Source organism: Sphaeramia orbicularis, chromosome 12, assembly GCF_902148855.1.
Source record: "Sphaeramia orbicularis chromosome 12, fSphaOr1.1, whole genome shotgun sequence".
NCBI lineage: Eukaryota > Metazoa > Chordata > Actinopteri > Kurtiformes > Apogonidae > Sphaeramia > Sphaeramia orbicularis.
The window spans coordinates 1,706,629-1,722,298 of NC_043968.1; the positions used below are offsets into that span (position 1 = coordinate 1,706,629).

The following is a 15,670-nucleotide window of genomic DNA, read 5'->3' on the forward strand; positions in this document are numbered from 1 at the left end:
TTTGAATACAGTATCCTTACAATCACGTTGCTATGGCCATGATGGTTGACAGGAAGCACAGCACCACACTGCATGATGGGAAATGAAGTTAAAAACAGGAACGATGCATTTACAAACTTCAGTCCCTGGGTACCAGTATTAATATATTAATTGCCATTAAAATTTTAAAGAATGATTTACCAAATAACTTTTATGTCAGTACTTATATAAACTAACATCTTTTCCCCAAAGTCAGCATCTAAACTACCACATCTAGATCCCATGGTTTCCCATGGGTCAACGCACTAGTATATAATATAAGACTCCATACAGAGTCATGGTTGAGATATAGAACTAAAAGCGTAATTGCTGAATGTTAAACTAAATATTAACTCTGATGGACAGAATGACTGTAACAGATGTTCCTGACTGACGTGAACTTTGACGGGTCTTTACGGTGACATGTCGTCTGTTTCTTCCAGAGTACGGTCTCCGTCTGGGCAGTCAGCTCTTCATCAAGGAGATGACCAGCACCGGCCTGGCCAGCAAAGACGGAAACCTGCAGGAGGGAGACATCATCCTGAAGGTACAGAACCACAACCAGAACCAGAACCTCCAGCATCTGCACAGTCTGTACATCCACCAGAGTCACAGCAGGTTCCACAGTGAATATGTGGACAAAAGTATGTGGACACGATGAATCCAGGTGTTTGTTTTCTAACAGGGGTCTGGGATACAAAACAATAATGACTAATGTCAGAATATAGTTTTATATTATGGGATAAATATCATTGCATTGGTTAGTTTGGTTTAAATGGTTATCTGTTTCCAAAATGACTCTGAGATGGTTTTTACTTCATTTCTCTCAACATTGATTTGTTTTTAACCCATGACTATGATTTTAAATGTTCTTCTTCTAAATTTGTGTTCTGACTGTAAATAATAATTTTCTACCAGAACTAACCATCTACTTTCATCACATCTAAGAAAGAAAAATCTAGCATTAAACTTAAAGGGAAATATTGATGTTTATAAACTATATGGACATAAATATTGGGACACATCATGTCTACAGCTGTCAGATGTCCTGTTCATGAGGATCTGAGATAAAAACATCAATATTTCCCTTTCCAATGCAATGATATCTATCCCATAATATAAAACTATATTCTGACATTAGTCATTATTGTTTTGTATCCCAGACCCCTGTTAGAAAAAAAACACCTGGATTCAACATGTCCACATACTTTTGTCCATGTAATATAATTAGAAGCTGCAGGAAATCAGATCTATAAATTTTAACTTTTGCAAATATTCCATCTTTTTTCCGTTTGTAACACTTTAAGGTTTTAGTGAAATGCATCCGTCAGAGTCCATCTGTGAACTAATGTCAGTGATGAGCTGATGATTGTGTGCATGAGCCTCAGTGAACACATTACATAAGCCCCAAGGATGACGTTTAATCACATTAAAACATGTTGAGCAGTTTTTGTCTGACCACACTGATGAAGAGCTGACTAAAGCACAATAGAATAGAACAGAACAGAATAAAATAGAACAAATAGAATAGAATACAATAGAACAGAATAGAACAGAAGATAATAGAATAGAATAGAATAGAATAGAACAGAATAGACGATAACTGAGTAGAATAGAACAGAACAGAATAAAATAGAACAAAACAGAATAGAATACAATACAATACAATAGAATAGAACAGAATTAAATAGAAAACAGAATAGAATAAAATAGAACAAATAGAATAGAATACAATAGAACAGAATAGAATAGAACAGAACAGAAGATAATTGAATAGAATAGAACAGAATAGAATAGACGATAACTGAGTAGAATAGACCAGAGCAGAATACAACAGAACAGAGAATGAAATAGAACAAAATAGAATAGAATAGAATGGAACAGAATAGAACAGAACAGAATAGAATAGAAAAGAAGATAATAGAATAGAACAGAATAGTAAAGAAAAGAAAATAATTGAATAGAACAGAATACAATAGAATAGAACAGAAGAGAAGAGAATACAACACAGAATAGAATACAATAGAATGGAACAGAACAGAATAGAATGCAACGTAATAAAATAGAATAGAACTTTATTGTCACTGTTAAAGGAGCAATGAAAATAAGTTTAGCAGCAAACGCTTCAAGTGCAAAAAAAAATCAAAACTAAAAATATCACCACAAATTATATAGAAAATATGTACTGAAAAATATTGACAATATACAAAAACTATGATGATAAAATATGAAAATATACAAATACTACTAAAATACTATTAATTACTACTAAAATTCACAAAAAGCTAACTCTATACTACAGATTAAAGAAATATATACAACATAAAAGGACATATTCAGGTAATAAAGGATCTACACGAGGTAAAATTAAAAAGCAGGTGTAGCCGAGTGTTAAACTGATTCCATTTTGCGTCCTGTCGTTCACCTCCTTTAATCTCTTCCATCAGATTAACGGCACCGTGACGGAGAACCTGTCGCTGACCGACGCCGGGAAGCTGATCGAGAAGTCCCGTGGGAAGCTGCAGCTGGTGGTTCAGAGGGACCGGCGGCAGATCCTCATCCGGGTCCCGCCCATGGTCGACAGCGACTCGGAGCTCGATGGTGAGAGACTCTCCAAACTGAAAAGCAGCCGGTCGTACCCGGTGTAACCGCAAACCCGACGCCACATGTACGAGTCGGCCGCCACTCCTCTGTGGACCCGCTGGTGTTGATGTTGTTGCTTTGTGTTGATCCGTGAACATGTGATAAACTCCATCGTACAATAAAGGCTTTACTCTCATCAGCTTTCACTATTATTATTTGATTATACGGTGGAACCTCGCAGTACCAATTTTGCGATGTACTCGTTTTACAAATCAATTTTCCACATTGAAATTAACTGAAATATAATAAATCTCTTCCAGCCCCTAAAAACCATTCAAAAATCTGCCAAAAACCATCACAAAATTACACCAAAACCATCAAAAAACGCCCACTAATCACACAAAAAAACACCCAAAAATAACCTAAAAACCACTCAAAAATCAACAAAAAAAACACCCCAAGATTACACCAAACCACCAAAAAACGCCCAATAATCACACAAAACACCGCCCAAAAATAACAAAAAAACACCTGAAAATCACCAAAATAAACACCCAATAATCAACGAAAAATCACCAAAAAACCCCACCCAATAATCACCCAAAAAACACCCTATAATCACCAAATAATCACAAAAAAATCACAAAAAACACCCAATAATCACCGAAAAATCACCAACCCCCCCAATCACCCCCCCAAAAAAATCACAAAAAACCCACACAATAATCACAAAAAACACCCAAAAATCACCCAAAAAACCCAACCCAAAATCCGCCCCCCCCCCCAAAAAAAAATCACAAAAAAAAATACCCAAAAATCCCCCAAAAATCCTTTTTTAAGGGTTTTTAAAATAGAATAACAATGATAAAAACAAATAAACTGGTTTATTAACTTATTTGCCTTAAAACAATCTGTGTGAGGAGGAGGAGGAGGATTTTCTGGTGTTTTCTCTCTCTCCACTTAATCACTTCTTTCTTTCCTCACTGTCCACACTTTTACTGGTTTTTCATTTTGAACCTTTCCAGAGAAATCTACTTTGTTCTGGTTTTCTAAAAGTTTCCTAAATACTCCAGAACCGTAGTCATTAAATAAAACAACTGTTCGACCTGAACTTCATTTGTCTGGATGAATTTTCCTCTGTCCACTTTGAAACACTCTCTTTAATTCCCTGGTCCAGACCTCCTCCTCCTCCTCCTCATCTTCCTCCTCCTCCTCCTCCTCATCTTCCTCCTCCTCCTCCTCCTCTATCTGCAGATTTAGTCCCATTTCCAGACCTAAAGTCTGGTTCAGTCAGTTTGTGGTACTGCCAGGTTCCTCTGTATTCACACCTAAACCCAACCATAAACACCATGAACTCAACACACACTGCGTCGACGCTCCATTATTCCACCACCTTCACTTTTATACCTGGTTTTAGTGTCACATGACCAGACGGGGCTCTGTGATTGGTTCAGACCGATCCAGATGAGTGGTGTGAGTGGACTGTTCACTGACCATGGGAGGGGGGGGTAGCCTGAAGACCTGTGACCCACTTTGTCTGGTTTTGGGAGTGTGTGCTGTGTGTTTGTTGTGTGTCTGCATGTGTGAAAGTGCTCAGTGGCCTCTGGCAGGGTGATCTAATCCGCCGTCGTAATCCTGCTATTGGATATGACAGAATTTCATTATGTTAAGGTTGGCACCGCCACCACCGCCGTCTGCTACCCCCTGTAAACGGACCTGAATCACCTGGAATGCACTCGCTTTGGTCCTCCCTCTGCAACACCGTCGCCTTTTTAACCACAACGCTAAACTAGCATGAAAATATGCTGTTGATCAAAGCTGCAACTATTGATTATTACTGTAATTCAGTCAAAATAGTGGAAAAGACCTAGAGTTTCACCTTGTTTAGAACAAAAAGAACCCAAAACCGGAGTATATTTAGATATTTTAGAGCATAGGTGTCAAACATGCAGCCCGGGGGCCAAATCCGGCCCGCCAAAGGGTCCAATCCGGCCCGCGGGATGAATTAGCAAAGTGCAAGTTAGGGCATCAAACTCAAAAAAAAAACATAATAACCTACAAATAATGACAACACCAATTTTTTCTCTTTGATTTAGTGCAAAAAAACATTAAATTATGAAAATATTTACATGAGCAAACTATCCTTTAACAAAAAAATGTGAATAACCTGAACAAATATAAACAACCTGAAATGTCTAAAGAAAATTAAGCACAATTTTAACAATATTCTGCCTGTTTTTCAATGTTTTGTGCCTTTGTAGATCAGATCTGTAATGCACATGTCTTAACAAATTTCATTTTTTTCAGGTTATTCACATCCTTTTGGTTTGGATAGTTTGTAAATGTAAATATTGCCATAATTGAATGTTATTTTTTGCACAAACAATTCGGAGTTGTCATTGTTTATTGCCTACCATGCTATTATTTGACTGGTCTGGCCCACTTCAGATTAAATTTAGCTGAATGTGGCCCCCGGAAGAAAATGAGTTTGACGCCCCTGTTTTAGAGCAAAAAAAAAAGCAACAAATATTCACACTTTCATCCAAACCGTCAGCTTGTCTCTTACACCCAGGTCCACCAGAGCCCATTAAAGATGCTCTACCTTTACTTATACTTATATAATGCAATATATATAAACAAGGTATACAGCAGATAACACATGGTCTATTATTATTATTATTATTATTATTATGATCATTATTAAGGTGGTGATATTTTCTTCCTATATAGACTTCGTATCTTCATGAAAAACAGTATTTTACGGCATTATTTTAATTAAATTATGGATTTTTTTTAAAACTACAACATTATTTTCAAAATATTACAATGTTATTCTCGTAAATTTATGACTCTTTTTGTATTCAACTTTATTCCTATAAAATTACAGGTTTTATCTCAGTATTTTACGACTTTATTCTCGTGATGACCAGTGTTTTTATTTTCTTCTGTGACCCTAATACACCGCCGTATAGACCAGCTCTAAATTACATAAAATGTGATTGAATAATTGCTTGATTGAAACCAGCTCCTGTTGGAATTTGTGCGAAAAAAAAAAAAAATCCTTGATCATCGTCAGTTCATGGTTTTTTGTTTGTTCTTCTGTTGTTTTGATTCCCGTGTTCATTTGTATTCTTCGTTTGCCGCAGATATCTCTGAGATCGAGTCTTACCGCTCGTACTCGCCGCAGGACGAGCGTCGAATACACCACTCCGACCTGTCGTCTCATTCGTCCAATGAGAGGCTGCGAGAGAAGCCCAGGTAACCCGACACCGTAGGATGCAGATACCTGTCAATCATCCCGGCGTCCCATCACCTGTTCATGAAAACGCACATCTACATGAATCCATACTGTAACTAATAACCCTATCGTTTTTTGTCATTTTTCATCATTGATTTGCTGATCATTACGTCTGTGTTACAGTTTATGACATGAATGTTTCTTTTTTGACATATTTTTAATCTAATGTCAGTTATTCTGACACATCTATTAAAACACCACTAACACTTTTTACATCCTTTGCTAAACAATCATCACATATCAATATTTTTTTTCTCCATAAATCTCTTAAACCACTTCAAAATGACCAAATGTTCCATAATTTTCAGGATTTTAACCCTTTAAATGCCAGTTTTAATACACAAAGTCATTTGTTTTATTAAGAAAAAACAACACAACATATATGTTTTCCATATAATTCATGGTGGAGGGTTGTGTCATTGATAATTTTGAGCAGTGCTGACACAGTTTAAGAGATTTATGCAGAAAAATAAACCGAAATATTGATATGGTTTTTATAGCAGTGTTTGCACATGTGCATCTTTGTCATTTTAATTTGTAGATTCGATCATCTGGGACGTGTCAAAGATAATCAGTAACACTGATTTCATTACATTAGTAGTTTGTTTTTCATTTCAGGACCCTCATGGCAAAAAATAACTGATTGACTTAGATTGAAAACATATTTTTTATCTCACACAAACAATATTAATGCAAAGAAATCAGTTCTTGCTACTTGTTGACATTGTATAAAGAATTTCTCATTTTTATGTGTTTTTTTTTCATAATAACAATGATGCATTTAAAGAGTTAAAATCCTGAAAATTATTGAACATTTGGTAGTTTTGAGCTGAGCTGAAGTGGTTTGAGAGATTTATGCAGAAAAAATATTGATATTTGATGATTTTATAGCAATTTCATCATTATATTCGTTAGTTTGTAGCATCAGTTTCTGCTAAATGTGTCCTTTTTGACATATTTTTAATCTAATGTCAGTTCTTCTTACAGGTCCATTATATTACACTGACACTTTTTACATCCTCTGCTCTAAAATAATCATATATTGATATTTTTGTCTGCATAAATCTCTCAAACCACCTCAGCTCTGATCAAAACTACCAAATGCTCAATCATTTTCAGGATTTTAACCCTTTAAATGCCAGTTTGAACACATGATGCTACTTGTTTTATTAAAAAACAACACAAAATGGGAGACATTTTCCATATAATACATGTTGGAGGGGTGTGTCATTGTTTTATATCAGTCTTTTCATTCATTGATTTCATTGTATTTGTAGTTTTTGTCCAATACAGGACCCTTGTAAAAAAAAAAAAAAAAATTACCCTTTGACTTAGATTGAAATCATATTTTTTAATCTCACATAAATATATTGATGCAATGAAATCATTGTTGCTACTTTTTGACAAATCCGAGACTTTAATCACCATCAATGCCACCCCCCATTCATTGTATTAAAAAACTATTTTTTTGTTGTTGTTTTTTTTCATTGTGTATTAAAACTGACATTTAAAGGGTTAAAATACTGAAAATGATTAAACATTTGTTAATTTTGAGCAGAGCTGACATGTTCTAAGAGATTTATACAGAAAAACTACTGATATGATGATTTTATAGCAGGGTTTTTTTTTTTTTTTTTTTTTGCATATACTTTTGGCTGGAGGGTAAATTAGAGGGATGCTCAAGGGTTAAAACCAAAGAAGAAGAATCTCCGCAGGGGCTGTTATTGTTATTATGGCTGTGGTGTTAGTATTAAATACAGCAGAAAAATCAGGATAATGCAGGATTATATTGATTTATGCTTCATGAAGCTTTAGTCTTTCTATTACATTCAACATCAGATCATTAAGTATATTTGCTTTTATATGATGAAAACGCATGGATTTAGTGATTTAATTGATATGTCTTGAAAGATACGGTTTTGTTGGTTTTATTTTGATGATTAAGACTCAATGGGGATGAGGAGTTTTAGCTGAGAAATAAAGATGCGCATTAACAGGAACAAATGATGGTGATTTTGTGTTTTGTGTCTGATTTATGACCATTTAAAACCTCAAACTGATGTTTTTTAACCCTTTCATGCATAGTGGTCACTATAGCGGACAGCTATTCTCCAGCTGTTCTCTTGTATATTCATGGTTTTGTTGTTTTACTGGCATATCAACTGACACAGTGGGCACTTAGGCATCATCCCATACACTGCAATTCATACCATTACTCTGACGTTCCTGTTCTTGATAAGCCTGATCTGCAGTAACATATTTGAGTGTAAACCAATTGCTAATTGTTATTTGACTGTAATTAACAGTTTTTTTTTTGCTAAACCAGAAGGTGTTTTTTTTTTTTTTTGCATATTATCTGAGTGAGTAATAACTAGTATTACATTATGTTAAAATGTGAGAAAACATCAGATTAGCAGCATTCAAAATGTTTTGAATTCATAGTTTTCTCACAGTATATCAGTAAATGCATGTTTCTTTGCTTCAAAAATGTAATTTTTAATCTGTTCTGTTGTTCGTACATGCAGCCTGTGCTGCTACTCCTTCTGTTTGGGTGCTGTCTCTTGGCCGAATTATTGTAAATGAGAATCAGTTCTCAACTAACTTACCTGGTTAAATAAAGGTTCAATTAAAAAAAAAAAAAAAAAAAATGCATGGTGTCCAGCTGAATGGACTTTTTTGTCACTCCATGAAAAATAGGTTCATAAAAAATTTCAATCACATTGTTTTATTTTTGTGCCTAAAGAGGAATAAAAACACTAAGGGAAAAAAAAATCTAGATTAAGGCTCTCATAATTCATGCATGAAAGGGTTAATATGCATCTAGTTTGTATTAAATCACCCAACAGTAAAAAAATAAATAAACGAAGACACTTTGACCCTCGGTTGTCTTTAATTATTCTTTCATCAACTCTGAAAATGACATTCTAAATGTAGGTAAAAAAAAAACAAAACAACAACCTTGAAATAAAGAATTAGCGTCCGCTGTAAACTGTTAAAAACTTAGTGTTGTCGTGTTACGTCAGAGAGGACCCGCCCAACAGACTGGCCAAAATGGGCGCCATGGCAACGCCATTCAGAGCACCTGACAGAGCCGTGGAAGACACGCCCCCTTTGCAGACAGAGAGGGAGGAGCCACGAGCAGAAACACCCCCAGGTAAACGGCTTTTTATCATTTAGTCGACGGCGCCTCTGACTCTGTGATGATGTTAACGTGTTGTTTGTGTTGCAGTTCCGGTCGCTGTGGCAACGAAGGTTCACGCTCCTCCTAAAGTCCCTCTGAAACCCAGCGCGGAGGACCAGGACATCTACGGGTCAGATGCAGTTCCTCAGAGGCTCGTCTGTTTCACCACCTCAGGTTGAATGAGACTAAAATGTTCCATCTTTTCCTGTTTTTTTGTTTTTTTCGGTGATGAACGTCCTCACAGGCCCAACACCGTCATGGTCCGGTTCCAGAAAGGTGACAGTGTGGGTCTGAGGCTGGCGGGAGGAAACGACGTGGGCATCTTCATCGCCGGCGTTCAGGAGGACAGTGCTGCTGAGCAGGAGGGCCTGAGAACTGGAGACCAGATCATGAAGGTCTGGATCCACCACAGCCTTAATCCACATGTAAACTATATGGACAAAAGTATTGGGACGCATCAACATTAAGAATCATTAAGAAAAAAAGGAAATATACTTATATTCTCATATTTCCTTAGTCAGTAGAGGGGGCACAAAAGAAATAAGACATACCTGAACTCAACGTGTCCCAATACTTTTGTCCATATATTGTAGCTGGTACATGTGAACACTATTAGTTCAGGATGTGTTTGACACTTACACCAAGATTCAGAGATGTTTTATTGTCAATTTACTAAACAAAGAGAATTCTGATACTGTTTCTCTTTTATCTAAGTCTACTTCAATCACATTTAAATAAATAAGAGGTAAAAATAGAATAAGAATAAATTAGTGGTGTAAAGGATCATCTATAACCCTCCTTTATCGTACCCATAGAGATTCTTCTAATCACCTGAAGTGCATAATCTGCACAGTGTGGTAGTAATGGCAGCATTTTTTTTACAGCTTATTTTTTTTAAAAACTTTTTTATGTATGTGTAGTATTTCATAAACTTGAGCCATAAAGTAAAATACCAAACACTAATGTAAAGAAACCATATTTTTTCATGCAAAAAATAAAAACACATTTTTTTTTCTCAATATACTACATAAAAATTGGATTACTTTTAGATTTTTTCATCCTGGCATTTGTCAGTGATTAACACCAACATTGGTTCATATACATTATTATTATTTTTTATGCTAGGTCATAAAAAATGATATGACCTTTTAAATGACATCTTTTTCTCTTACTGTCCTTCATAAGACAGTTATTTCTGTTTAGAAACGTCTGTAAGTATGATCATCTTTTTGTCGTTTGTTTGTTTGTTTGTGTCTCAGGTGAACAACATGGACTTCAGAGGGATGGTCCGTGAAGACGCCGTCCTTTACCTGCTGGAGATTCCTAAAGGAGAAGAGGTCACCATTTTAGCTCAGAGCAAACCTGAAGGTAACGAAGGAATACAAGCATTTTATTAACCAGCACGAGCTCAGATAAATTAATTATCTGTGTTTTTATTTCACCAACCGAAAGGCTTTGTTAGCAATTCTTCAAACATCTTCTCTGATGAAACTACTGGTTGAATTAATTTCAGATTTTATATGTATCTTCTTTGGGACAATGTAGTTTTGAGTAATTTAGATTTTTGCATTTTTGACAATTTTTTGGGAGTATTACAAATGTTCCTTTCCTTCTAATGGTCAATATTTTGATGGTTTATAACATATAAATGGTTACAGATATCAGTATAGTTACTATTGATCACTGATAGAAGTCATATATGGACTTTGATTTGGGTCCATGACCTTTGACCTTTAGTGACCTTGAAGCAGTGTTTTTTTTAGCCTTGGGGTCGAGACCCCACATGAGGTCACCTGAAATTTCTAGTAATTGATAAAATATAAAAATAAAAGCTTACCAATAAAAAATATATGGTGAGTTGACAGAGACAATCACATACATAACAGACAAACTGTGAGTGTGAAACTGCAGCACTGTGGTTCTGTTTATCTGTCAAATGTTCATTGTGGTCAGTTTCAGATGCTGCAGCTCTTTCATAATTCAGAGTTTGAGTTCTTGTTTGTTCAGTATTAATTGTCAGCCTTGTAAAGCTGGACTGACTGTACATATCCTGACCAAGGAAAAGAAAATTCTCCCTTTGTGCAGTAATCTACACCTGGATTTACTGCCTCTGTCCAAAATAATATACATTATATAGACTAAATGTCCTCTAAAATTAACCTGTATTTGCAAAATAGTATAGCAAACTATGACATGATCAAAAACAAATTAATTTGAGCAAAAAGAAAAATGTCCCCGTTTTGAATGTCTGGGGTCACCAGAAATTTGTGATGTTAAAATGGGGTCACGAGTAGAAAAAAGGTTGGACACCACTGACTTGAAGGGTTAAAGCCAAGGTCACCAATGTTTAGATTTCAGCAATCCTCTTCTCTGACAATAAAGGTCGATTCATTTACATTTTTTATGTGTCTTCCTTGGGATAAGTCTGTTTTCTCACAGTTTTCAGAAATTTATATTATTTAAATCTTTGACAAATTTTTGAAATATTAAAAATGTTCCTTTCCTTCTACTGGTCCATATGTTGATGGTTTAGAACATGTAAATAGTTCCAGATATCAGTCTAGTTCCTATTGATCACTGATAGAAGTCAGATATGGACTGTGATTGGATGAGTTCAGTTCTCCTCCAGTGAAAGTCCCGCCCACTTCTATAGTTAGATTGATCTGCATCCAGACCACAGGACTGGAACATAGACCAGAACCAGGACTGGAACATAGACCAGAACCAGGACTGGAACTCAGAACAGAACCAGGACTGGAACATAGAACAGAACCAGGACTGGAACTCAGAACAGAACCAGGACTGGAACATAGAACAGAACCAGGACTGGAACAGAGAACAGAACCAGGACTGGAACACAGAACAGAACCAGGACTGGAACACAGAACAGAACCAGGAGTGGAACATAGACCAGAACCAGGACTGGAACACAGAACAGAACCAGGACTGGAACATAGAACAGAACCAGGACTGGAACTCAGAACAGAACCAGGACTGGAACATAGAACAGAACCAGGACTGGAACAGAGAACAGAACCAGGACTGGAACACAGAACAGAACCAGGACTGGAACACAGAACAGAACCAGGAGTGGAACATAGACCAGAACCAGGACTGGAACACAGAACAGAACCAGGACTGGAACATAGAACAGAACCAGGACTGGAACTCAGAACAGAACCAGGACTGGAACATAGAACAGAACCAGGACTGGAACATAGACCAGAACCAGGACTGGAACAGAGAACAGAACCAGGACTGGAACACAGAACAGAACCAGGAGTGGAACATAGACCAGAACCAGGACTGGAACACAGAACAGAACCTGACAAACTCACACATTCAGCTGGTTCTGATCCACATAGAACATGACGCTGACGTACAGGGACACTGGAGACTGTTTTAGTGTTATATTTTTATGGCTGTGTTTCCATTCTTGGTTGATCTGATTATCTTCTTCTAAGAACTTAGTCTGTAAAAGGTAAAAACAGCAGAACAAATGGATCCCCTCCCTCAGTCTTTTCTTCTGTTGGTTTTATGAGTCTGCTTTAGTCCAGCTCTAAATGGAAAGTGTCTTGTGATGACTTTTGTTATGATTTGGTTCTATATATGAAAAGAATTTGACTTGATTTTAATCTTGTTTTTGTGTTTTTTCTCAGTGTATAAGGACATCCTGGCGTCAGGCAGAGGAGACTCGTTCTTCATCAGGACTCATTTCGAGTATGAGAAGGAGGCTCCTCAGAGTCTGCCCTTTGCCAGAGGAGAGATCTTCAAAGTCACAGACACTTTGTACGACGGCAAACTGGGAAACTGGTTGGCCATCCGCACAGACAAAGACAACCAGCTACTGGAGAAAGGAATTATCCCCAACAAGAGCAGGTAAGGACCATGAACACACACCGAAAACACACAGACCAATGTTAATACATTATATGGACAAAAGTATGTGGACACACTGGATGGACTCTGCACAGCCTCACTACTTCCTGAACTTCAGGTGGGTCCTTTATTTCCTGTCTTTCATTATTGGACAAACTGATTAATCCAGGTGTACCTAATTAATCAGTTGTCACAACAAGAAGTAGCAGACACACCTGGATTAATCAGTTTGTCCAATAATGAAAGACAGGAAATAAAGGACCCACCTGAAGTTCAGGAAGTAGTGAGGCTGTGCATAGAGTCCATTCAGGTCTTTCTTTTCTAACAGGGGTCTGGGATACAAAACAGTAATGACTAATGTCAGAATATAGTTTTATATTATGAGATAAATATCATTGCATTGGTTTGTTTGGTTTAAATTGTTATATTTGTTTCCAAAATACCTCAGAGATGGTTTGGACTTAATTTCTGTCAACATTGATTTTTTTTTTTTTTTTTATCCATGACTATGATTTTAAATGTTCTTCCTCTGAATTTCTAAAATATTTTTCATGCTCCGACTGTAAATAATAATGTACTACCACAACTAACCATCTACTTTCATCACATCTCACTGAGGAAAAAAAAATCTGCCATTAAAATTTAAGGAAATACTGGTGTTTTTTTAATCTCAAATCATCATGAACTCTTTTTGTTTACTTCTTTGTATTTTGTACATTGTTGGTTTTATCTTGTTGTACAGTGTCCTTGGGGGTCCTGAAAGGCGCTTATAAACAAAATGTATTATTATTATTATTAATATGAACAGGACATCTTACAGCTGTAGACATGATGTGTCCCAATACTTATGTCCATATAGTTTACATACATATATACATTCATACACATGCAACTGGTCCATTTTGGCATTGGTTAGTTTGGTTTAATTTATTACCTTTGTTTCCAAAATGACTCAGAGATGATTTTCACTTAATTTGTCAACATTGATTTTGTTCTTTGTTTTTTTTTTTTTTATCCATGACTATGATTTTAAATGTTCTTCCTCTAAATTTCGAAAATATTTTTCATGCTCTGACTGTAAATAATTTTCTCCCACAACTAACCATCTACTTTCATCACATCTCACTGAGGAAGAAAAATCTACCATTAAACTTTAAGGAAATATTGATGTTTTTATTTGAAATCCTCATAAACAGGACATCTTACAGCTGTAGATGTGAGGTGTCCCAATACGTTTGTCCACATAGTTTATAAAGAGTTTGGAAACATAGTTTGTAAATTGTAAATATTTTCATAATTTAATGTTATTTTGTTGCACTTAAACAGACAATCTTGGAGTTGTCTTTATTTGTAGGTTATTATGCTGTTATTTTACTGGTTAGACCCACTTTAGATCAAATTGAGGTGAATGTTTAAACTGATCTAAAATGGCTGCGCTCAGACAGCAGATCTTAATGTGGTCCTAAATCTGACGTGTATCTGATATTTTGCAATGCGACTTCAATCTGAATGGCCAGGTCACATTTATCCAAACTTTATGTCATTGAAATGCGACAAACATCACAATTTTGTGTCCTTGGAGTGTTACTTGGGTTGTCAGGTATTATGTCAGGACCTTTTCAAAACTCACAGAAGTCACAATTCAGATTTTTTGGTGAAATCAGATTTTTTTTTTTTGTGGGCTTATTTATATTCCACATTAAATGTGACTTCTATCAGTTTTGAGTCTGAACTGAATGTGACCCTGAAGTGACCCACATGCACTAAAGAGGTCCTGATGGAATACGTGACCACGCAGACACACACTGGGTTTACAGAAGGAAATATATTTTCCTCCGCTCCTCCTCCTGGGACGCAGAATTGTGACGTTTGTTGCATTTCAATGATGTAAAGGTCAGATAAATGTGACCTGGACGTTCAGACTGAAGTCACATTGTATAATATCAGATAAGGATCAGATTTAGGACCACATATGAAAGTGGTCTGGGTCAGATTTAGGACCACATATGAAAGTGGTCTGGGTCAGATTTAGGACCACATATGAAAGTGGTCTGGGTCAGATTTAGGACCACATATGAAAGTGGTCTGGGTCAGATGAGTGCTGTTCAAACTGTCTTTAACAGATCAGATACAGGTCACATATGGGCGAAAAATCAGATTTGGGACACAGTCTGAATGCAGTCTATGAGTTTGACGTCCCTGCGTCAGTTCGTCAGTGAACAGATTCTCCCAGTTCGGGTCTAAATATAGTCACAGTGTCAGTCCCAAATCATCTAAAACACAGGTTTTAAACATGCAGCCCGGGGGCCAAAACTGGCCCACCAAAGGTTCCAATCCGGCCTGCGGAATGACTTTGCAAAGTGCAGAAGATATTAACAGTCAAGGGCGTCGAACTCGAAAATAACAGCATAATAACCTAGAAATAATGACTCCAAATGTTCTTCTTGGTTTAATGTGGAAAAAATAATATGACGTTTTGCCTATAAATAATGGCAACACCAATTTCTTCTCTTTGATTTATTGCAACAAACATTAAAATCTGATATCCTTTAATAATAAAACATCAATAACCTGAACAAATATGAACAACCTGAAATGTCTAAAGAAAAATATGTGTAATTTTAACAATATTCTGCCCGTTTTGTGCCTTGGTAGATCTGATCTGTAATGCACATGTAGAAATCTTCAGTTGAGGCATAATATTGATCAAA

The 15,670-nt window shown here is 36.2% G+C and overlaps 1 protein-coding gene across 5 annotated transcripts in view; it reads left to right on the top strand.

Annotated features, from left to right (window-relative positions):
* tjp2a (tight junction protein 2a (zona occludens 2)) overlaps positions 1-15,670 on the top strand; it is an 87,266-nt gene that overhangs the window by 56,322 nt on the left and 15,274 nt on the right. For all 5 annotated transcript variants that reach the window (XM_030148624.1, XM_030148625.1, XM_030148626.1 and 2 more), the window contains 8 exons: positions 462-565; positions 2,466-2,619; positions 5,748-5,859; positions 8,923-9,053; positions 9,129-9,210; positions 9,325-9,475; positions 10,340-10,448; positions 12,740-12,959. In XM_030148624.1, the coding sequence (XP_030004484.1) occupies positions 462-565; positions 2,466-2,619; positions 5,748-5,859; positions 8,923-9,053; positions 9,129-9,210; positions 9,325-9,475; positions 10,340-10,448; positions 12,740-12,959 (1,063 nt within the window). The remainder of the gene's footprint in view (positions 1-461; positions 566-2,465; positions 2,620-5,747; positions 5,860-8,922; positions 9,054-9,128; positions 9,211-9,324; positions 9,476-10,339; positions 10,449-12,739; positions 12,960-15,670) is intronic.